The 23,891-nt window shown below is 37.1% G+C and overlaps 1 protein-coding gene across 25 annotated transcripts in view; it reads right to left on the minus strand.

Moving 5' to 3' along the window:
• The window catches only part of TFAP2B (transcription factor AP-2 beta), a 64,423-nt gene that overhangs the window by 12,213 nt on the left and 28,319 nt on the right, over window positions 1-23,891 (minus strand). For all 25 annotated transcript variants that reach the window (XR_015731222.1, XR_015731224.1, XR_015731225.1 and 22 more), the window contains 3 exons: window positions 20,389-20,608; window positions 16,409-16,527; window positions 10,751-10,892 (listed from right to left, as the gene is read on the minus strand). Coding sequence is in view for 13 of the 25 variants with exons in the window: in XM_087882263.1 (XP_087738389.1) it covers window positions 10,751-10,892; window positions 16,409-16,527; window positions 20,389-20,608 (481 nt within the window). In the remaining 12 variants the exon portion in view is untranslated. The remainder of the gene's footprint in view (window positions 1-10,750; window positions 10,893-16,408; window positions 16,528-20,388; window positions 20,609-23,891) is intronic.

A 23,891-nucleotide genomic window follows, 5' to 3' on the forward strand; every position in this document is an offset into this window, starting at 1 on the left:
AAAGGCAGGAGTTGGGGTCCGGAAGCAGTTGAAGTTTTAAGACATTAATATTGCCTGGCCCTGCAGACAAGGGCAATGTAATTCCAATCATGTCTAAAAAACATCTGGCCAAATTTGGGCAAATGATTTCTCAGTCATCCATATATCTCTTTAAATTATGCTGTCAACAAAGGAACCACATTCTAAGGCACAAAATAAATGAGATCTCTTTGGGACTTGCCTGCAAGATAGAACAAGTGGGGAAACAGGCAGTACATACCGCGAAAGGCCTAAGTCTGACATAAAGCACCAGACAATATGGGCAGGGGAGGCATAAATCAAATAAACAGAAAAGCTATTGTAAAAGTTTCAATGAGCTAGGGAAAAACATCTAAATATAGCCACAGATTTAATATTCCCCCCTGCCGGCTCCCAGCTGCTGTAGTAAAAGCATCAGATCTATGGATGATTAACTGTAAATATTGGGAAACATGCATTAAAATTTATTTTGTCATCTTGAACCGATAACTACAAGCCTGGAAGTCTACTGAAATGTAGATTTTTTATGTGAAAGGGAATTAGGCCCAAGGTCAACCTTCTTAAGGAAAAATGGGGCAGAGAAGGTAGCATATTCTCCTAGGTCTACACAATACATTTGGGATGACAGCAGTATACCTAACAATACCTCAACTGTTATGGAAGAATGGCACAGTAGCTAAAGCCACATTTGTCATCACTTTATTTAGAAATATTTTATCCATGTAATAAGGTAGAGTTGCGATACATTTTTGTCCCAGCTGCATGGGACTCTGACTCAAACTCTTATAGTTTCAAGAAATATGTCCTCCATGATGGCACCTGGCATGCTGAAATGTGTTAAAACTGGCTTGTGTGGTTGTTCCAATGTCCAAGTAACAACCACTGTAGAATATTTATATGCCCAATATTAAATTTGAACATGTTTTTTGCTTTTCCTCATTATCCTGCCTCATTACCTCAGGGTAACATTTCAGTTCAGCAATAGTATAGGACAGGGAAGGAGTATATATTTTCTTGCAACATCCATATCTGGATGAGACAGCAGTGATCAGAAACTTTGGTGCAAAGGTTACCTCAGTAGTAATAGAAACAGGATGCTCTCTACAACCATACAATAGGACTACTCAACCTTTTTGCCTCAGGTGTTGAAAAGGTTAAAGTCAGTTCTGACTCGCTCATTTTGCAGTGACTACAAAACAAGCCAGGTCTACTTAGTTACAATCCCACAATTTCACTATGGATGTGCTAATCTCATCCATACATGAGGCAGGTTACTCACAGCTCAAACCAAGTGAATTAACACACTCAAGCAGAAAAGGGGGGAAACTGCAATAATGTTCACAAAGAATGAAGTCTATTTAACATACGGTACATGGAATAGAAAGTTATTCATATGAATAAAACATTTAATTAAGTAACATCAGTCATAATTCAAGAACAAGGGTAACACTGTGGGATAAATTATCATCTTATCAAAATTGTCAAAATTGTCATTGATTTAATAATTCTTCAGTACATCAGGAAAAAATAACAAACCAAAGCACCAGTTACACAGAGTAATGTAACCATTCAGAAAAAATCAAAATATTGGAGTGGTTAAGGGATTATTGTAGAAGTGATGTAGATGATTATAGAAACTCCAAATTAAAATGTGAACTTTGTTCACATCTTGCTGAATCATTTTTATTGAACAAGCTGTAATTAGGGGTTGAAATTAGGGGTTGAAAAACACACAATAATCCACAGTCACATATCACACTTTTCACATACCACACTGATCCAATATCTGATTTGTTTGGTTTTGGTTTAGCATATTATTTAAACTAAATCAATTCACAGACAAATGTGTAGGTAGTCCTCAGTAGTTAACAATGGTAATTGTTAACAATGTAAGTTAATAATGGTAATTGGGACTAGGAGCTCTATTGCTAATGTCATGTGACCATACTGACTGACAGTAACAATTCCAGTTGCCCCAAATTCTGTTCGGTCACTAGATATAAGATCAGATAATCACCATTTGCAAGCTCCGACCGGCTTTCAAATAGACTTTACTTGTTGGAAGGTGGAAGTGAGGGTTGCAAATGGAGATCCTATAATCACAGGATGTTGCAATGTCATAATTGCAAACTGGTTGCCAAACACCCAAGTCACAATCATATGGTTGTGGGAATGCTGCAATGGCCACAAGGCTACAAGAACCAGTCCTAAGCCTCCTTAGGACTACAAGAACCAGTCCTAAGCCGTCATTGTAATTTTGAACATCATGAGCCATAGCATCTACAGTTCCTAGACAAGATATAGAGAAGTTCAGCCATCAGGCCAAGAACAGTTATCGTTGTTACTTTATTTCCTAAATACATGCCCCCTGAAAGTTTTGAATAACACATTGAATAATCCAAGTTTTAGATGTTTATTATTTCCGCAGCCAATATTACAAGACTTTTATTAAGTGTATCTACATATTATCTTCCCTGAAAATAACATGCTTTGCTTCCAAGTATAACTATGGAAAGGAAGGAGGGAGGGACAATTTTTTCTGGCTTTTATTTCACCAGTATTGTAGAAGAGCTCCTGATACTAAGGCATGGCCACCACATGCAGGCCCCTATTAAATTCTAGCAGCCATCTTCAGGAAAGTGGAGATGAAGTAATTTTCTGCATGGCACCCCAAGTAATCTACCTAATATCTTTAAATAGGTCCACAAAAATAATGCCTAGAACATTGTGATGAGCCTGTACTTAAAGATTTTGAATGTGTTGGAATATATATTATGATAATCTACTATAAAACTGAAACCAAAGATTTTTCTAGTACAGGTAGTCCTCAATTTATGACCATAACTCAGCCCGGAATTCTGGCTATAAATTGTGCTGGTCGTTAAGTAGGCCATTACATGAGTGACCCAATCTTATGATATTTTTTGCAGCAGTAATTAACCAAATCACCATGGTTGTTAAATAAATTCATAGTCATTAAGTGAAACATTGCCCGCAATGGGATTTTTTATTTTTTGCAGGAAACAAGTTTCTGGTAAAAAAACCCAACATAATTCACAGTCTTATGACCATGGAATACTGCAAACTCATAAGTGCAGGCCAGTTGCCAAACACCCAAAATGCAATCACATGAATAGAACAGAATAGAATAGAATAGAATAAGAGAGTTGGAAGGACCTTGGAGGTTTTCTAGTCCAACCTCCTGCTTATGCAGGAAACCCTACACCACTTTAGACAAATAGTTATCCAATCTCTTCTTAAAAACTTCCAATGTTTGAACATCCACAACTTCTGGAGGCAAGTTGTTCGACTGATTAATTGTTCTAACGGTCAGAAAATTTCTCCTTAGTTCTAAGTTGCTTCTCTCCTTGTTTAGTTTCCACCCATTTCTTCTTGTCCTACGCTCAGGTGCTTTGGAGAATAGCTTGACTCCCTCTTCTTTGTGGCAACCCCTGAGATATTGGAAAACTGCTATCATGTCTCCCCTAGTTGTTCTTTTCATTAAACTAAACATATGCTGTTCCTGCAACTGTTCTTCATATGTTTAAGCCTCCAATCCCCTAATCATCATTGTTGCTCTTCTCTGCACTCTTTCTAGTATCTCCACATCTTTTTTACATTGTGGCGACCAAAACTGAATGCAGTATTCCAAGTGTGGCCTTACCAAGGTATTATAAAGTGGTATTAACACTTCAAGTGATCTTGATTCTATCCCTCTGTTTATGCAGCCTAGGACTGTGTTGGCTTTTTTGGCAGCTGCTGCACACTGCTGGGTCATGTTTAAATGGTTGTCCACTAGGAATCCAAGATCCCTCTCACAGTTACTACTATTGAGCGAGGTACCACATATACTGTACCTGTGTATTTTGTTTTTCTTGCCTAAATGTAGAACCTTACTTTTTTCACCATTGAATTTCACTTTTTAGATAGCGCCTAATGTTCAATTCTGTCAAGATCCTTTTATATCTTAAGCCTATCTTCTGGAGTGTTGGCTATTCCTGCCAGCTTGGTGTCATCTGAAAATTTGATGAGTTCCCCATCTATCCCCTCATCCAAGTCATTGATGAAGATGTTGAAGAGTACTGGGCCTAAAACAGAGCCTTGGGGTACCTCACTGCATACTTCCCTCCATGTAGATGCAGTTCCATTGAGGACTACACATTGAGTCCAATTGGTCAGCCAGTTACACAGTTACATGAACACAGGGGGAAGCTGTTGCAAGTTCAAATCTGGGTCATAAATACCCTTTTTTGGGGGGGTCTATTGTAACTTCAAATGGTCACTAAGTAACCAGTCATAAGCCAAGGACTACAGATAGTCTTCACTTAGCAGCTACAATTGGGACTTAGCAATCACTAAGCAGAAAATCACATAACCGTCACTGCCCATTCAGTCATTAACTGAATCACTGCAGTGGTTAAGCAAAACATCACATGACTTTGATTTATGATTTTAATTTCACATTTTTCATTAACTCTGCTTCTCACAAGCCACTCACAAAGCACACAAATGACAATCATGTGACCGTTGTTGGATGTAAGGGTTGTAAATGTGAGAATTGATCACAAAGCTGCTTTTTTTTTACACCATTGTAATGTCAAATGGTTGTTAAATGAGACAATTGGTAAGCAAATCTGACTCTAGCCCTTAAGACGATTTCTGCTGATCTTCTCCTAATTTCTTCAGAGCATTTCTTCTTATTCAAGCTCCAACTTTCATTTGCTAAACCTCTTTGTTTTGTACAGTGCACAAAGTGAGTACACTCACTTAGGTTCTATTCCTTTATTTTATTTACTCATTTACTTATTTGTTGACTCCTGTCAACTGCCTGGATTAGTCCCTATTGTTTTCTTGCCAAGGTTTCCAGAAGCGGTTTATCATTGCCTTCTTCCTATGGCTAAGATAGGTGACAAGCCCAGGGTCACCCAGCTGCCTTTGTGCCTAAAACATGATTGGTAACTGGTCTCCTGGCTTCTTGCATGATACCTTAATCACATTAATAAATTGGTTCTCTTCTGTTTTGTTTTGTTTTGTTATTTTGGTCTTCTACGCTATTTTTTTCTGATTCTATCTAGAATCTGAGCTACAATGACTCTCTAGAACTCTTTCGCTAGTGCATTTGGCCCTAGAAATTAATGTTGAAAAATAAAAATATTAATCTTTATAAGCTGTTAGAGTGATGACATCTGTAATATTTTATTATGTATTTCATTTATAATATCTGAACTCCACTTTTTTAGAATTAAAAGCAAGTCTCTTAAGAGGGAACATTAAAAACTCACTGTTTATAAATGTCAATTCAGTAAAAATACAGTAAAAACAGTACCCTTAAAACTGCAACACAAGACCAAATCAGGTGATATAGCATTACCAAATATCTTGGTTAACAGATTCACTATAAGACCCAGGACTAACACAAAAAGACCCTTTTCAAAGACAAAATATATCTTCACAGTAACTCTTTATTACTAGTTTTCTACTAAAATTAGCATAGCAAATTATTCTGTTCAGGATGCCCCCTGCCCCCCTTAAATCAGCAGTTTAGTTTGATACTAATTTTCGCTATCGTACAAAGATCCAGATTGGATAAATATTCTCTCTTTCAAATAGTGAATTCTCATAATTGTCTGATCTCATAACAAAAGAACTACAGTATTTTATCAACATCATGAATGCACTGTAGCATGTTAAGAACATGGACTGAAAGTACATAATACAATCTTACTTCTGAAACTAATCAAGTGTGATCTGTAAACGTATACGGAGCAGTACATGTAAACCTCTCTGAAGATCAAGTAAACAAAATATATTTAACATTTCAGTTATTGGGTATGTGAATGCTACAAAACTATATTAACTGTAAAGCTATAATAAATTTGTAATAGCTTACATTCTATTATTCCATAAAAAGACACAGAATTTAAATCTAACGTGCAACTGGACAATTTGTAAAGTATCCAAAACTATGTTTTCAGTATGAAGAATATTTTTGCACAGAGAGGTATATGAGATTTAATAAGGCACTTGTCAATTTCAAGAAATAATAAGAAGCACTGAAAACTCATTTTAACAGTCTCATTGGATGGTTGGTTCTATTGTTTGGAAAACCTTTCAAATCAAGGAGTATTTCATGCAAATATGTCATTTGTCTAATGATGTCATTATGAAAGTAATGCAAATTACGTCATTTAATTATGCCAAATTATGTATTTGGCATCATATGCATAAGAATAAAGGTATGCAAGTACTGCAAATTAAAATGGGGTTTGTTGCATGCATAATCTGTTCTATCAAGCTTTCACTGTATTACAAAGAAAGAAGATTGAATATATTGTCTATATTCACTTTTTCTTCATAACTATCATACATTCTAGAACTTATGAGTAAAATGCATTTGTTGACTATGACAAAACTTCACGTAATTATATATTATATAGTTTTAATGGAACTCTTTGACCCACTTTATTGTTTGATCATCAACTCCAGAGTCATCTAGAACTGTTTATGCACAGGACAGTCACATAGCCATCTAAGCATTATTGTGTTCAAAAAACTCAAATTACTATACATCCTCCATTATCTAGCATGAAACAAAATATCTAAATGGATGTAATACATTGCCAAAATGCAATCTTGGCAAGGGTATTTAGGATATGTAGGGAACAATCTGTTGAATGTCTCTCACTTTGTGATATCAATGGATTATGGACCAGACAACAGACCTTCCTAGCCAGAGGTGGATTTCACATAATGTTACCACTGGTTTGCCACCCATCGAAAATGTGAGCGCACGAGCGCGTACGCCCACCCGCAGGTCACCACTACTGGTTCGCCCGAACCGGTCCAAACTGGCTGAATACAAACCACTGTTCCTAAGGATGAACCCCATTTTATGGTCCTTGCCTCCAACCCTTTAGCTTTAGATGTCTTAGGACTATCAGTGACTGGTTAGTATGAACTATTTTCTTAAAAGTCTCTGTAAAAGTATTCTTAAACATTTCTGATCTCTCAATATCTTTGCATCTGGGCTCCACTTTTGTAATCCATATGATCACTGATGCTTTAGGACCATTTTCAAGAATAACAATGTAAGTATGATATAGATAGCTTCTGCTTTCTACTCAACAGAGTCTACTTCTACTGATTGAATTTTGCTGATGAATTTCCAATTAATACCGAAAATTTCAACTTAACAATAGTACTGTCAGACTTTGCTACCAGAAAATCTTGATGAACACTGTCACATTTTTGTATATACCACAAAATGCAAGGTTAATTAAATGGGAGAATGTCATCATCTGAGCATTACTGATGTTGTCAAAGTGAAGTTGCTTCCCAAAAACTTTATAAAAAGTCTGCCAGGCTGGAGGTGATCTCTTCTTATATGAGAAGAATATATTCTTTTGACATTTAAAAATGTATGTTTAAATTAAATTTAAACCCACTCATTCCATTCCAGTGTATGACAGTCCAAAATTAAGTTTGTTTTATAAGCACAACAACCTAAATAGATTGATGCATAGTACAGCAGAAATGCAAAGGAAGATACTTTCAGTTCAAAACAGATGTTGGTTTCACAGAAAAATGAGATGATGAAATAGTAGGTAGAACATCAAGAATGTATGGAATGATAAGGTTAAAAGAGTTGTGATTTCAGCTGTTCTAAGAGCCTCGATGCCTGATGATCAGATCTTCTAATTCCCCAGACATCTGGTCCCTTGAGGGAATTCTAGGCTCTCTGAACAGGTTGCACCCATGCTTGATTAGGCATCAGGGGATGTTAGGATTTAAGAGGCTATGAAGTAAGTAGCTACTGCCATTAACATGAATTGAGCAATTGATAGAAGACAGATTAAAGGGCTAGAGGGGTATCCAAAAGGTACCTGGGGTAAAACAGAGGGTTTGAATTGCTTCTAGTTTTACTGAACTGGCAAACAGCTGTGTAACTACAAACAGAACCACATGAATCATTTAGGAGATTGAGTCCAACCCAACACTAAGTGCAGGAATCCAAATTAAAGCTTCCCAGAGATTGTTGTCTTCATCCCCTTGATTACAATCAGTAAAGAAGAACCTGCCAACACTCCTGGTAAATGGTACCACTTGTGAAGTGCTTTTAATATTAACAAGTATGCAAATGCTTCACTGAAGTAAAAATTAATAACTCTTTGATCACATACATATTGGTAGTGCTCCTTGTATTGTCAAATACATTTTTTTCTGAGATGAATTCCTTTTAACATCTTTGTTGTATCACAAAAATACTGGCTTCTCTATACTGTAGTTTTATTGTGTATGTGTAGTCAGCTTCTCTATGTCAGCAATAGTAATGTCATTCTTAAAGCTATTTTAGTGCTTTATTTGCCAATTTAGACCATTAATAAATCAGCTTCAAAGGATGCAAAGAAGGATAAGGAAAATCAAGGAGGAAAACATAAAAATTCTTTGTTGAAAAAAAGAATTCACTAGTGAGAAGGAAATATTTTGGTTTCAAAAATGCATGAATTGTGAAGAGACAGAAGTTATTGGCTTCTACAATATCTCAAAATCCTCTGAATTTGTGGTCTGATTTGTGGAAATGTGCTAAGCTCTACAAATGATACTTTGTGATTCAAATTCATTCACCACATTATTTGTCAACTCTCATATACTGATCACATTATTTGTTAACAAATTGATTCCATTTCTGCTCTTCAGTTGATGGATAGAATGTTCTTAGCCATATTCTATGCTAATTAGCTGCCTGCAATTACTGCAAGTTCAAATCTCACCAGGCTCAAGGTTGACTCAGCCTTCCATCCTTCTGAGGTAGGTAAAATGAGGACCCGGATTGTGGGGGCAATAAGCTGACTTTGTATAAAAAGAACACCGCTTAGGGGGGCCCGAAAGCCTTACTAAGCAGGTATATACAAAAGTATGAAGGCTATTGCTTAATGCATTATAAGCCGGCCTGAGTCTCTGGAGAAGGGCGGCATATAAATCGAACCAATAAATAAATAAATATTCTTTTTCCCCTCTCTCTTTTGGTTGGAGGTTGTGAGATTGGAAAACCCCCAAACCAAATATTTCACTTATGCTGATGACTGTCCAATTTGTAATCAGGGAAGAAGTATTCAGGAAGATATATCTGATTTTCTTGGAGCCAACTTGTCTAATTGTGAACCATATCTCTTTTGCTATGTAGCCATAAAATTCCCTGCCAAGACAGTTATTATCCAATTTTCTGATGACTTTTGCCATTATATAATTATATCGATATTTGTCAAGCCTACAGTGTTGTCATATCTCAAGGACAATGTATTTCATATCTTTAATAAGAGCTTCTCTCTATGATTGACTTCATAAACATATCATGAGCATATGGATTCAAATATTAAACATCCATGTTTAATATTAAACAAATATGTGCTGTTAAATGAAAGAGCAAATATCCTATACAGTGAGAGTCAGCTTCTATAGGTTTACATCTTCATGCAGAAAAGCCCCATCTTAGTAGGGCTTTCTTTTTCTCTGGCTTTAGGTATTGCTTTTCACTTCTAAGAAGTCTGAATATAGTAGTTTCCACAGGTGTCAAAACTAGTAATAAAAATGCTTGAACACTTCCACTGCAGTTCATGGTTCCCACACCTGAAAATAGTGCCATATTCTGTTGCGATTACCAATTTAGGAATTGTAACTTTTAAATTACTTTAACCATTAGTTATACAGTTAACATAATCTTGATCATTTGATAAAAATGATCTTTTTAGGCTTTTTAGGACCATGTTCAAGGAAATTAGAACTGGTCTTTCAGACCTGTATATTTTGAAACTTCACATTTGATTGATTTACAAGCAATATTCTCAGCAAAGGGTCTCCAGCTTCTTTTTGATAATGGTGGGAGGAATCATAGATTATTTGACTGGCAGCAAGGTCTTCATCTGTAGATTTATAACATTTATAAGCAGATGGATAGCTGCAAAATCTCAGTTGGCAGGTGAGGCTTATTGGCTAGTATCGTCGCTGCAGGTAGTGTTATATGATTGAGCCACAGTGGCGCAGTGGTTAGAGTGCAGTACTACAGGCTACTTCTGCTGACTGCTGGCTGACTGCCATTTGGCAATTCAAATCTCACTAGGCTCAAGGTTGACTCAGCCTTCTTTTCTTCTGAGGTGGGTAAAATGAGGATCCAAACTGTTGGGGGCAATATGCTGACTCTGTAAACCGCTTAGATAGGGCTATAAAGCACTGTGAAGTGGTATATAAGTCTATGTGCTATTGCTATAATTAGAAGCACAGGACATTTGCTTTGGTACATAATTTTTGTTATTTGTGGTTTGGGCTTTTATTTTTAAGAGTGGATCAAAGTGGCATACATTGATTTGTAAAAGGAATTTTTTACTTCATGCTCTTCAGTAGTATTTCATTTCAGCTTGCAGCCTGTCACAGGACAGGAACCCTATCTCCTTTCCTGGAGCTTTTCATAAATACTCTGGAACTCCTTTTTCTTTTTTATATCTGACTTTCTCTTTGACAAATCTTTCTGTCTTTTCTCTCTTTGTTCACGTTTATTTTTCTTATTCCTGTTCTCCTTTTTTCAGTTTGAAATAGATTTGGCTAGTTACTTGTGATATATGAAAAAGAAAACGTTTAGATTGAACCTCGAAATGAAACCAGATGGATTGCTAATGCAAGAAAAAATAAAAAAGGACCTTGAAAGGAAAGCATGTTCAAGGATTGTATTTCTACTCACTTAGTGGCAAGCAGCATATTCTTTCGGGAGTGGAGATCAGTAGGGTCTGTGTGCTGTCTATTCAGGTATTCAGAAACTGCTTTGGCCGGGAATTCAGTTTCACAGATGTATCCAAAATCCCGAGCTAAATGTACAGCTTCTCCTAGGAAAAAACAAGCAGCTTTGGTCATCATAACCAGCTCAGGACGATTTGCAATCCACCTGAAAGCCAACAGTAGTGCTTACTATCCCAAACTTTACCTTGAAAAAAATACCTCAAAACTTTATTTTGTCCCAATCCTTAGCTCACTCTTTCAAAGTCTAGTACAGTCCTCAGCTTAAAAAAAAGTTATGAAGGAGGCCCAGTTAATGTGAAAGATCTTGAGATGTTCAAGGCATATCGACATTATAAAACATGTTTTATATGAAGGAGACATAACAAGTAAACATAAAAAACTGAGTAAACATCAGTGCATAAAATGTGGCATATTCATACAGCAACAATTCCAGTTAAGATATGGCCTCAAAATGCAGAGTTTGTGAAAAATAAAGGAATAGTGTCTCTGAACACATACTGTACATATTTGTACATTTGTCTTTTTCAGCACAATTCAAGTAATTCATATTCTGAATCATTCAAGTATGGCCATACACTATATAACAAATCAAAGGACATGTTCCAAGCACTGGTCCCCATCAGTTCCTAGCAGCTCAATAATTAGAAGCAAGGTGCCATGAAATGCAACAATAGAACAGCATAAATGCACACAACAGAATATTCATGCATGCTATTCGTCGATTAGAAATAAAGTTGGTGATACATTTATCTATCTTATCTATTTCAATGAGTTACTACAGACCTGGATCACATGAATTACTAAATAATACAATTCTGTGGCTTGGCTTAGCATACCATCTCAACTCAAACCTTGGATCAAATGATGGTTAATTAGAACACCTTGACTATAATGTATAATCATGGCCTGATTATGATTAGCAGTCTTCCAAGAGAACAGTGTCTGCATGTGAGAAGCTACAAAGCAGAACCTCTACTGATCCTCCTTTATTAATCTCCCATAGGTTAATTGGAAATGGAAGTAGAAAGAGAACAGAAGCAGAATGGGAGAAAACACATGGTGCCTCTCACTTCTGCCAGCACAGGCTTACTGCTGTTGTGTAAGCAAACAAACACACACAGTGACACACACATAGACACACACACATGCCTGGAATAGAAGCCTTCCTGTGTAGTATATGTTCACTTGATAACCATCTTATCCATGATTAATTCCAAAGCAAATACAGAGATCAATGTAATCTTACAGCCAGGTTACTCATGTGAAGTCTAAATATACAATACATGTCTCAATTTGCTGACATTGGCCTCTTGTTATTTTTGCCTCTTGTCTGTTTCCTCCCCTCTTGCCATCTTCCTCTCACAAATATTAAGGGTATAATCTGAAACATACTTGGCATTATCTTTTTAGAAAAAAAAATATTTCAATGGACTGGATAAATTATAAACAAATACAACTGAAGTTATTTCCATTCCATTCTCTTTGCCTCTGTAGACTGCAAATACACATATTCTGCCAACTCTTCAAAACTAATCTAAAAGCCATGATCCTAGACACACTTACTCCAAAGTCCTACTCTTGCTAGTAGGAATTACTTTGACATACAAAAGATGAGGTAAGTATAAAATTTAAAAAACTTACATTACTACTTATTTTCATATTTCTTTGCTCTGTCAAGCTATGACACTATATTGCAATTTAAACTCAAAGGAAGAAGATAACGGCATATGATGGCCGTGGCCAGGGGGGCTTTTTATCAGGTTCGCCTGATTAGCCAGTTGCATCCCTTTCTGGATCGGGACTCCTTACGCACAGTCACTCAGGCACTCGTCACTTCCCGCCTGGACTACTGCAATGCTCTCTACATGGGGCTCCCCTTGAGGAGCACCCGGAGGCTCCAACTGGTGCAGAATGTGGCCGCGCGGGGGATTATGGGAGCGAGGGGGCGCTCCCATGTGACACTTCTCCTGCGTGAACTGCATTGGCTTCCAGTGGTCTTCTGGGTGCGCTTCAAGGTGTTGGTTACCACCTTTAAAGCGTTCCATGGCATAGGACCTGGGTATTTGCGGGACCGCCTTCTGCTGCCGATAGCCTCCCACCGACGAGTACGCTCCCACAGAGAGGGCCTTCTCTGTGGCAGCTCCTGCCCTCTGGAACAATTTGCCCCCGGAGATACGAAGGATATCGGATCTCCAGGTCTTTCGCCGTGCCCTGAAAACTTTTCCATCAAGCAAGGCTGGCGTGAACCCTCCCCCCCTTTTTTAGTCTTTTTTAGTTTTTAGCTTTTAAATTGTCATTGGGTTTTAATTCGAATTGTTTTAAATTTGGGCCAGTTATGTAATTCTTTTAATAATTTTAAATTTTGTATTGGTATGTGTTTTAGTTCTGGCTGTGCAGCGCCCTGAGTCCACTAGGAGAAGGGCGGTATACAAATTGAATAAAATAAATGAATGAATGAATGAATGAATGAATGAATGAATGAATAAGCAGAATATACTCCTCTGAATTTTAATCTATAAAAGCAAATATATTTTAGTAACTTAGTAAATATTCTATTTGTCATGAATATTTAATTATTGTAGTAAAATTTATAAAAGACATATGAATTCCACTACCTCTGATGAATCCTTTGACATAGGGAAAGAAAAAGATAAACATCTCTATCATCTTTCATATTCCATCATTTGGTTAACTTTCTCTCTATAACTCATACATAGGTTGTAAATATTTGGGACTATTAGAAGCAGGTACAATAGTACTGATGGAAAGTACCAATTTCTGCCAGATGGACTGACATTTAGCTTTATAGTGAAAAAACTGGTCAGCCCAGATGAAAAAATTACATTGTTATAAAATATATATTAACAATCATAATAGAGCTAGTCTGCTCTAGTGGTTAAGATATCAGTCATAACCCAGGAGAATGTGAGTTCCAGTTCTGCCTTAGGCATAAAACCCAGCTGGGTGACCTTGTGCCAGTCACTCTAGTCTGGAGTTGAGACTCTAGGAAGAGTGCAGAGAAGAGCAACAAAGATGATTAGGGGACTGGAGGCTAAAACATATAAAGAACGGTTGTTGGAATTGAGTATGTCTAGTTTGATGAAAAGAAGGACTAGGGGAGACATGATAGCAGCGTTCCAATATCTCAGGGGTTGCCACAAAGAAGAAGGAGCCAACCTATTATCCAAAGCACCTAAAGGCAGGACAAGAAGCAATGGATGGAAATTAATCAAGGAGAGTAGCAACCTAGAACTAATGAGAAATTTCCTAACAGTGAGAACAATTAAACAGTGGAACAACTTGCCTCCAGAAGTTGTGGATGTTCAAACACTGGGAGTTTTTAAGAAGAGATTGGACAACCATTTGTCTGAAATGGTATAGGGTTTCCTGCTTGAGCAGGGGGTTGGATTAGAAGAACTCCAAGGTCCATTCCAACTCTGCAATTCTGTTATCCTCTCACTCAAACGAACTCACCTTCACAGGGTTGTTATTGTGAGGAAAATAGGAGAATGATGTAGTATGGTATATTCGCCGCCTTGAGTTATTTTTAAAAATAATAAAGGTGGGATATAAATAAAGTAAAAATATATCAACATAGTATTTACTAGCAATTATCTTTTCCCATTAACTTTAAAGTGTTTACACTGGAGATTACACTTAATAAAATCAAAGCTAGCTTTTTAGAAATTTGTTTGACTCGAATGACAAAGATTTGCTAGGAATGTATTGAAACTATGCTTTTGGCCCTCAGCACAGCACGAACAGTTCTAAGTAACTGCTATTCAATGATGATGATGATGTTATCCATTCAATCATGTCTGACTCTTGGTGATTCTATGGGCCAGGTGACGGGTCTCTCCACATCTTCTCATCTTGCTCTGCTCTTTGAGTTTTTCTATTTTCTGGCTGATTTCAGCTTTGATAGTGTCCAGCCATCATGCTCTTTGGCGGTCTGGTTTCCTTTTAACCATTAGCTCTTCCCAACATAATTGCTATTTATGTTTATCAAATTTCTTTTACTTTTGCTTCTTTTACTTTTACCTTATTTTTAACAGGCATTTTATTTGCTCCAAAATACCACAATTGCTCATTAAATGACTGCTTGAAAATCACAATTAAAATTGTGAAATTACGTGAAATCTTTATGCAATAGTCAGATCCTAACAGATTACTAAAAGTAGTCTTGTCTCTATGGTGGTGCTAAGCCCTTTATTTATTACTGGAGTAACCATGCTATGCTTTGGATTTCTACAACTTCTCAATTTCTGCTGGTTCAGGTCAGTTCAATTCAGCCCACCTGAATTCCATTGACTCTTATCTAATGCCTATTCACTTTGACCATTAGTAGATCAGATTCTTGTAGAGAGCTTTATCTTACAATAAACTTATATATTCATTTGAACTGATGGACTCCTGATTTTCTGTGCTTGACATTCTGCTTCTGTATGCAACCTAATATTTTTTTTGCAATTTCCAGGAAGGTGTCTATGTTGCAAAAACACTACAAAATGTTGTTGCCTTTAATAATTAATTACTGAATTAATTATGCATAGATTTTTGTTAACTAAGTCCACATCCTTAACTAAGTCCACATCCTTAACTAAGTCTGCATATATTCTGTTGTTTTGCAAGTAGTTGCTATTGATAAAAAATTATTCTAATCTAACCTCTATTTCACTGCCCTATATCTTCTCTTGTTATTACTCCTCTTTAACCCCTGGTATATTCAGTATTTAACTATTAGTCTGATGAAATGTTCTGTTGTCCAAGAAAACATATGACATAAACATTTATTTATTTTCTAAGTATTACATGACAGCTTGTTTTATTGGGGACCCAAAGGGGGAGTACCACACTGGAGGTAGCTACTAGATTGATAGCAAATCCCACCTTGCCCCCCCCCCTCAATTCCCTGCTTCCCCTGGCTCATCTTTTAATCTCATGTTCCTGTATTTTCATTGTTTATTTCATACTTTTATTATCTTGCTAGTATTGTGTTTACATTTCTTTTCATTTCTGGTTTTAAGCTGCCTAAAGTAACCCCATTGGTGAGATAAATAGCAAATAAATTTAAAAATAAAGAAATATTTTCCAGAACTCTTTAGTTCTATGTATATTTATTTGAGAATCTATAAATACTTCCTTTTCTATGCTGTATATAAATTTCATTATGGTGGAGAAGTTAGTTTGGAGGGACTGTTATTCCCCCCTCCTCAAAATGTTTTAATTAAAGTATCTTCCTCTTCCATGAGGACAGATATCATAACTACTCCTTAGTATGTCCTAACAAGTACTAACAACAGTGTTTAATTTTAGAAGTACCATTTAAACATAAATAAAATTTAGCTGGCAACTGCAGAATTCATGTAACACTGTTACTTAAAAGGAAATGCCAATCTTGCTGAATCTTAAACACAGCCCCAGTTGGGATATGTAATGAGCCTTGATTTTCTGCATGGCAGATTTTTCATGCCACAGCAACAACGATTCGATGCAACTTTACAAAATGTCAAACCTTTCCTCGCCCAGAAGTGTCGCCAGAGGAGGTTGGGGGTGGGGATGGGGGGGAGAAGAAATCGAAATGGACAGAAAGTCTGCTTACCTTCCACCAGGGAGGTGAGTAAAGTGACATTTGCCGCTTTGCGCCTGCCGGCTGGTAAATTCAAACCGATTTTTTCTAGCCGCTCTCGCAACGATCGCCCCCCGTTTTTCGATTTGGCTCTGCAGTGACGAAAAAAGGAACGCGGGGATTTAAAACTCCGACGAATGTCCCCGGGAGAGAGAGCGAGAGAGAGAAAGAGAAGAGGACGGGGGCTGGGGGGTGGGAGGCACCAGAGCCTTGGCTTTGGGCACCAGGCGTGGCATGCAAGCAATGAACACAGTGGAGGCTTCGTGGTGCCACAGGGCGGGAAAGAAAGAAACGCCGCCCTTGGCAAGAGTCTAGCCCGGCCCCTTTGTAACCTGGACCCCTGTTGCTCCTTGGGCCGCCAGCGACGCTCGGCTTTGCTGGCTGCAAGTGAACGAAGAGGGAGGGTTATGTTAGCTCTGGCCCTGCTACTACCAGGAACAAACTGGCTGTTCTTGGAAAACTGCGTCACCAGCAGCATTTAGCCGTGCCATAAGGGTGGTGATTTGTGGTTGTTTCTGTTGTAATTCTGCTTACAAAACACTCAAAAGAGGCTAAGAAGTAAAAAGACTGGATTGGAGCCGAAGAATGGCCTGGTGTGGGAAGGGAGATTATGCCATCATCCCCAGCAATACAGGGCACATTTGTGAAAGTATGTATTAATGGTGTGCAATAACAAAATCCAGTAAGTTTTTTGCATGCTTTTGCATAAGAAGTGTTTTGTATAATAATAGTTTCAAAGCAGCAACAGTAATAATGCAAAGCAACAAATGCTACTTCAGAAATGAGGGTTTAGCGCAGCCTGAAAAGATGCGATCCTATTATAGCAGCTGCCTGGCCCAGTCAGAGGAAGGAATTCAAAGGCAACATGACTGTTAGGCCTTCATCAAGAGAAAAGTTTGGGCAGCAGGAAGTGCCTTTCAAGGAGTTTAGGGTTCCATATGTGTACTGATTTTCAAATAATCATCATCCCCTTCCCCTCTGTTTGCCTGTTTTTCATTGCAAATGAATGAAATAATCACAAATATAGGTAGGGGACCACTGGAGAAAGGGAGGGATGCATCAGCAATGTATTTTGTTTTTGTGAAGAACTCATTTCCAAGGCAGGGATCCAATGAAATCTAGTGAGGTGGTCAGTGGTTGATCAATTTGGAAGATAAGAGTGATCATTGACTTGGCTGACCATTGCCTGTGAGCTACAGGCAGGATCTCCACTAGCATCTTCTAGACTGGAACAGTGGTTCTCAAAGGGTGGTCGGGGGCTCACTCAGGGGTCCTCAAAGTCAAATATGTTAACATTTCCCAGTTTTAATTTCTAATAGTCAAAATCAATAGATATAACCCACATAAACCAAAACTCTTTGGGCTCCTCATCATCGTTTTTAAGAATGTAAAGGGAGCTTAATGTTTGTGAACCACAGATGAAACCCCCACCCCCACCCCGTTCCAACCGTCATTGGCCCAATGTAGCAGTTATGACAGATTTTATATTGCCTGAGTGATGCCAGAAAAATACTAGAAATCACTAGTGGGGAAATGATCCTAACCTTGCAAAACTAGGGAGATATACTCATGCTCACAGCATGTAGATTTGCAAATGGTCCAAACAGTTGAGTAGCACAGCCCCAGGTATACTAGATAACATAGATTTGGAAATTTGTGATTAGAGTCTGGTTGTTTCTGGAAGACCTTACAGTTTTTCTAAAATTGGATGTGTTGATTTTAGGACAATCTTTTTCTGACCTCATGCCTTCAAATACCACACTGAGAATTTCCAGCCAGCATATAAGAGCAAAGGCTTCTCTTATTATTGTTCTCAATGCTGTTGATCCTTGAGATAGCTACTGTCATGACTAACAGCCACAGTGTTGTGGTTGAGGTGCTGGATTAGGACCAGGGAGATTCAGTTTCACTAAGTGACTTGGGGCCAATCAGTCTCTTAGCCCACCCTATGTAGCAGAGTTGTTGGTATGGAGGAAAGAGAGTTGTGTATACTAACTGAAGGAAATCTCTCTGGCTAATCTAACTGTATTATTGCTGCCAGGGGAGGTAAGGTAGGTGTTCGTTATTTTTAGAAGTTTTGTTATATGATGGGTTTTTGTTTTTTTTTAATATTCTAAGCCACCCGGAGTCACCTATGTTTGGGTTGGGCAGCAATAGTGTTTGTTTAATAAAAAATAAAATTTCCAGGATAAAAATTTAAAAAATAAATCTTTTTCTACTCTTTTCAAGCCACCCATGCTAATAACCCTATGATAGATAATTCCATACTTCAACTACATAGGCATTGTGAAAAGCGACTCCATTTTATTTCTGCTGCATATTCTATCATTCTACTATATTGATGATCCCAAGTTCTGGCATTCTGAGAAAGATAAAAGAATTCCTCTCTATCAATTTCTTCCCTATCATGTGTAATTTTATATTTCTGTTTTATCGGCTTTACTCAATTTTTACCTAAGTTGATACTTCACAATAATGCTATTAGGTCCTTCACTTATTCTGGTTCCTTTTTTTCCCTATTTTCTCCAACATTACAATTTCGTTTCTTGAATGATAAGAACTATGCAGTTTTCCAAATATAGTTGTATTGTCAGTGAACTGATACTGGAAATTTTATTTTCAGAATCCTTCCCAATGAATGCCTAGCTCTGAAATTCAGCTTTTTCACATTAAATTTATATTTTCTTTAAATTGTTCACCACAGAAACAAGACTGTATACTTATTCTGATTTTCTATACAAAAATAATTTTCCTCACTCTAATGTGCATTATTTTACTGTTACTTACAAATGAATAACATTTTATAGTCATTTTTCCAGTTTAAAAATATCCATTCAGAGTTTTTATTAATCCCTTTTTGTTTTAATACCTTCATCGGTTTTGGGTCTTCTGACTTGGTCACATATCTATAAGTTGTTTTTGAACTAACTGGGAAGTACTAGTCCTAATTCATTGTTTGCTCTTTTCCATTGTGGAACTGTTCATCCCTATTTTATCCATTCTTTTTGATGTTTAAGACAAATACTGTGTCTATGTTTACTCAAGGGCTTTTCATGAAAGACTTGCATTTTATAAGTCCCAATAATAATATTGTGCCAATAATGCTATCATTAAAATTAAGGGAGTGCAAAAATAATCAGGAACTATGAAGAAGGAACTTCCTTCTTCATAGTTTCCAATCATATTTATAAATTCTCATAGCAATTATGTAAAAGAAATGAATATTATAAATTTATACTGGGAAGAGGAACAGAATTCTAAATGATTGCTTAAGACATTTCATGCATTTGAAACCTCATCTGCACCTTCATTCTCCACTAGTGCAATATACCGAATTAAATGGTAAATTATAAAATTCATAACCATTGATTATTTAAAACTAATTCAATTGTAACATTCAGTTAAAACTTCCAGACAATTTGCAGCATAGCTTATAACAATATTCAGAAATGCAAACAGGAACAACCCTAAAGTGAGGAACAATGTAATGAAGCACATCCACCTCCTTCTAAGGCAGATAAACATCCAGTTGACCTAAGAGACTCCATTCACAACTCAGCCACCCTGGGTGAGGAGTAAAGGTGGGACATTAGTGAAAAAGCTTTTTTGCCATTTGTTACCTATATCTGCTTAACATCTAGGCAGCTCCATCTTGGAATATTCTTAAAGCTGCAAGATACTTTAAAAGATAAACTCCAGGATATTGATATTGATCTGAACTCTAACATACAGAAATAGCTAGTTTGATTATTTAAAGAAAGTGGCCAGTCTTACAGAATTAATGAACCATGTAACGTGATTGGCATAATATAATGGGTGCCAGGGGCAATGACCTCTAGACTGTTATGTATATCTCATATGCATTCACTCTTAACCGCAACGGCTGCTTGTAGTAATCTTAATGCAGTTTTAATCCCATCAGAAAGTACAGATTGGCCTGCCTCATGACTTACCTTCTAAGAACTCCTCCAAGGAGGGAAGCGTTTAAGCACTCAGGAGGTGAAAGGCGCCGTTGAACTTCTCCAACAGTGACTTTGTACTTGGACGTCGAACTGAGCAAGGAGAGCCTCCCAGGTACCGAACAAAACACTTCACCTGTGTTTACAGACACACCACCAAGGAAGCCATCTTTGTTCATCATCAGAGAAGTAACAGATTTTGGAGGAACTGGAACTAGGAAGAGAGGAAAGCAGTATGGGCAAGATCAGCTTGTCAAGGCAGCCCACATAGCTCATAATTGCATTCATCCTGAAGAGTTTCCTACTGATTAATAAAAAGGATCTCAAACTATTTTTAGAGAAGTGGCTGTCATTCATTTCATGTTTCATTTATTTATATGTTGCCTCTCATGAAAACATATTCAGGTATCATACAACATTAAAATAAATGCATTACATTATTTAAAGAAATAGTTACAATTAGAAATATATTAAAAAGCAATTACCGGTTAGAATTGTAGAACAAAATCATCTGAGAAGTTAAATGATTAGTGAGTGTAAGCATTTTCCTTACGTGTTTAAAGTAGGGGCCAGCAACCTGTGGCTCTGGAGCCACATGTGGCTCTTTTACCCCTCTGCTGCGGCTCCGTCACTCAAAATATGTGTCACAACCGCCAGCGACACTCACCAGCATACGATTTATTGAGCTTTTCAACCCCCAGTAGGCCAATCATGGATAAATCCAAGAAAAGAAAACTTTCAGAAGAAAACAGAATCTTTAATTCAATTATATATACTAGTTTTGTGGCCGCTCAAGAAATAGTCAGGTATGGGAAGGGTTTGAGGCTCCTGGTGTTTTCTTTTCTGTAGGAAATGGGTCCAAATGGCTCTTTGAGTGTTTAAGGTTGCAGACCCCTGGTTTAAAGTATACAGATAGTTCTTGACTTATGATCACCATTACTAAGCAAGTCACACCTTATTTTGCAACCTTCTTGCTGTAATCATTAAGCAAATCACTCAGCCAGATTCACTTTAATCCAGCTCCCCCTGTTAATTTTGCTTGTTGGAAGCTACCCTGGCAAGGTGACAAATGGTGATCAAATGACCCCAGAATGGTGCAACCATTGTAAATAAAGGCCAAAGGCCAGAATTTTACAGTGGAGATATTGTAATGGTTGTAAGTGCAAGAACTCGTTCTAAGTCATTTTTTCAGTGATTTCATAACTTTGAACAGTTGTTAAGCAAGTGGTCACAAGTCAAGGACTACCTGTAATAAAAAAAAACCTGAAATGCTGATTCAGCTTTTTAATTCTCTCAGCAGAATAGATAACCTCAGAAAACATACATTTGGAAAAGTAAGCCACCCCAAAGTAATTTTCTCTTTATGTATGAGGGACCAAAGCACTTACTTTTATTGAAGACTTTACCCTTTGCTCAGGAAGAACAGTATGTAGGTAAAGTAGATGTGATCATGTTCTGCTAATGTAGTAGTATGTGGGAATGATCTTGGGAGACCAATAAAGAGATAATGTCTAGGGAGCAGCCAAATAAGAGAGAAGATAGCCTGCATAGGGGGCAGAGCATGGCTCTCAGGAGGGGCCATCCCTAAATTATCAGGCTATAAAGTGATGGGGGGAAATTTTACTTTCAGACTTACAAGATACCATTAATGTAAAGGAGAATTAGCTTATCTGGTCATGTTTCTCATCTAGTCTATCCGATAAAATTAATTCAGTAGCACTTGACAAGAAAAAAAAGAAAACTCTTATGATTTTGCCATGGAGAAATAGAGGAAATCACAGTTCTGATTGGCCCCAGATTTAGAGATTTATTTTTGCATTCTGAATTCCATGCTTGCATATGTGAAATTAGCAGATGTGCACATATAGGTCCATGCCCCACAGACTAAGTTACATACCATAACATTAAAAAGATATGCTATGTTGTATATCTTAGTGGACCCTAACCTCTTGCATGTTTTTCTTATAGCAATCTTTGTAGCTTAACAGTGAAAGTAATGTACACTGTGGCCCTAACATTCCCTTTTGTTAGGCATATTAGAATATATTCCATATATTAGAATATTGCAGAGAAAAGGTGATTCTAATAAAAATGTTTGCATTTTTTCAGCATCATGAATAATACTGTAGGCCAAACTTATTGATACTTTCCTCAGCAAATGGTTAGAACAAAACTTACCCCATCTTTCAACTTATAACATAACTGCTAGTTTTCAAATCAGCAATGGCATATTTTTTTCAGTGCCATAACTAACCTTGGTTATATTGTATTTTTAATTATACTTTTAAATCAGGGGTGAAATTCAATTTTTTTTCCCTACCGGTTCTGTAGGTGTGGCTTGGTGGGAATGGCAGGGGAAGGATATTGCAAAATCTCCATTCCCACCCCACTCTGGGGCCAGCCAGCCGGTTCTCCGAACTACTCAAAATTTCTGCTACCAGTTCTCCAGAACCTCTTAGAACCTGTTGGATTTCACCCCTGATTTAAATATATATCTTTATCAAACATGTATCTATTTATATTACATCTGGGTAATGTTTTTACAACATTACAAGTAATAAATAGAAAAAACATAACCATTTAGTTCACGACAAGTAGCCCTCAGCTTATAAACACAGTTTGGATTGCAACTTCTGTCACTAAACAATGCAGACATTAAGTGAGTCATGCCCAATTTTATAACCTTTTTGCTGCAGAGGTTAAGTAAATCATATGGTCATTTAGCAAATTCAACTTCCCTCATTGACTTTGCTTGTCGGAAGTCCCCTGGGAAGGTAGGAAATAGCAATCATGTCATAGGATGCTGCAACCTTCATAAATACATGACGACCCAAATTTTGATCATATGACTGCAGGTATACTGAGAGACTGTTAAGTGCAAGGACCATTTTCCAACTCCATTGTAATTTCTAACAGTCATTAAATGAATGGTCATAAATTGAGGGGGTACCTGTATTTTGCTTTAGAATATAATGTTCAGAACAATTGAAAAAAAAAAAAGTATGATACTAAGAAAGTATAAAACTCAAGCTATAATCAGTACAGTATAGTAGCTGAAGTGTTGCTCTTAGACCAGGGGAGCCATTTTGAGTTCACAAATAACCATAATGCACCCTGGGCAATTTCATTCTTTTTCAAATCAACCCTCCTCAGAAGAGGCTGCTTTTGTAGGAAAAAAATTAGGGGAAAACTTATTGTGCCTTGAGCTACCAGAGAAAAGTAAGGATGTGAATAAATAATAATAATAACTACAATCCTATCTAAATAGGGATCTCTGCTGATGATATAGGTTGTAAAGGTTAATGTATACTGATAAAAAACACAATTTTGTTGTAAGCTGTTTATTATTCCACTAACAAGAAAAGAAAAATAACCCAAAGAGCTTGTAATTTAAATTTGAGAAAGAGAATGACCCAGCTAGATCATTTTTCATTGAATACTGACTTAATATGCCTTAAAATATTTTTTCTTTTTTTTAATTTAACAAGCCAAAAAAG

This window comes from Pantherophis guttatus, chromosome 1 (genome assembly GCF_059756535.1).
Source record: "Pantherophis guttatus breed Tessera chromosome 1, ASM5975653v1, whole genome shotgun sequence".
NCBI lineage: Eukaryota > Metazoa > Chordata > Lepidosauria > Squamata > Colubridae > Pantherophis > Pantherophis guttatus.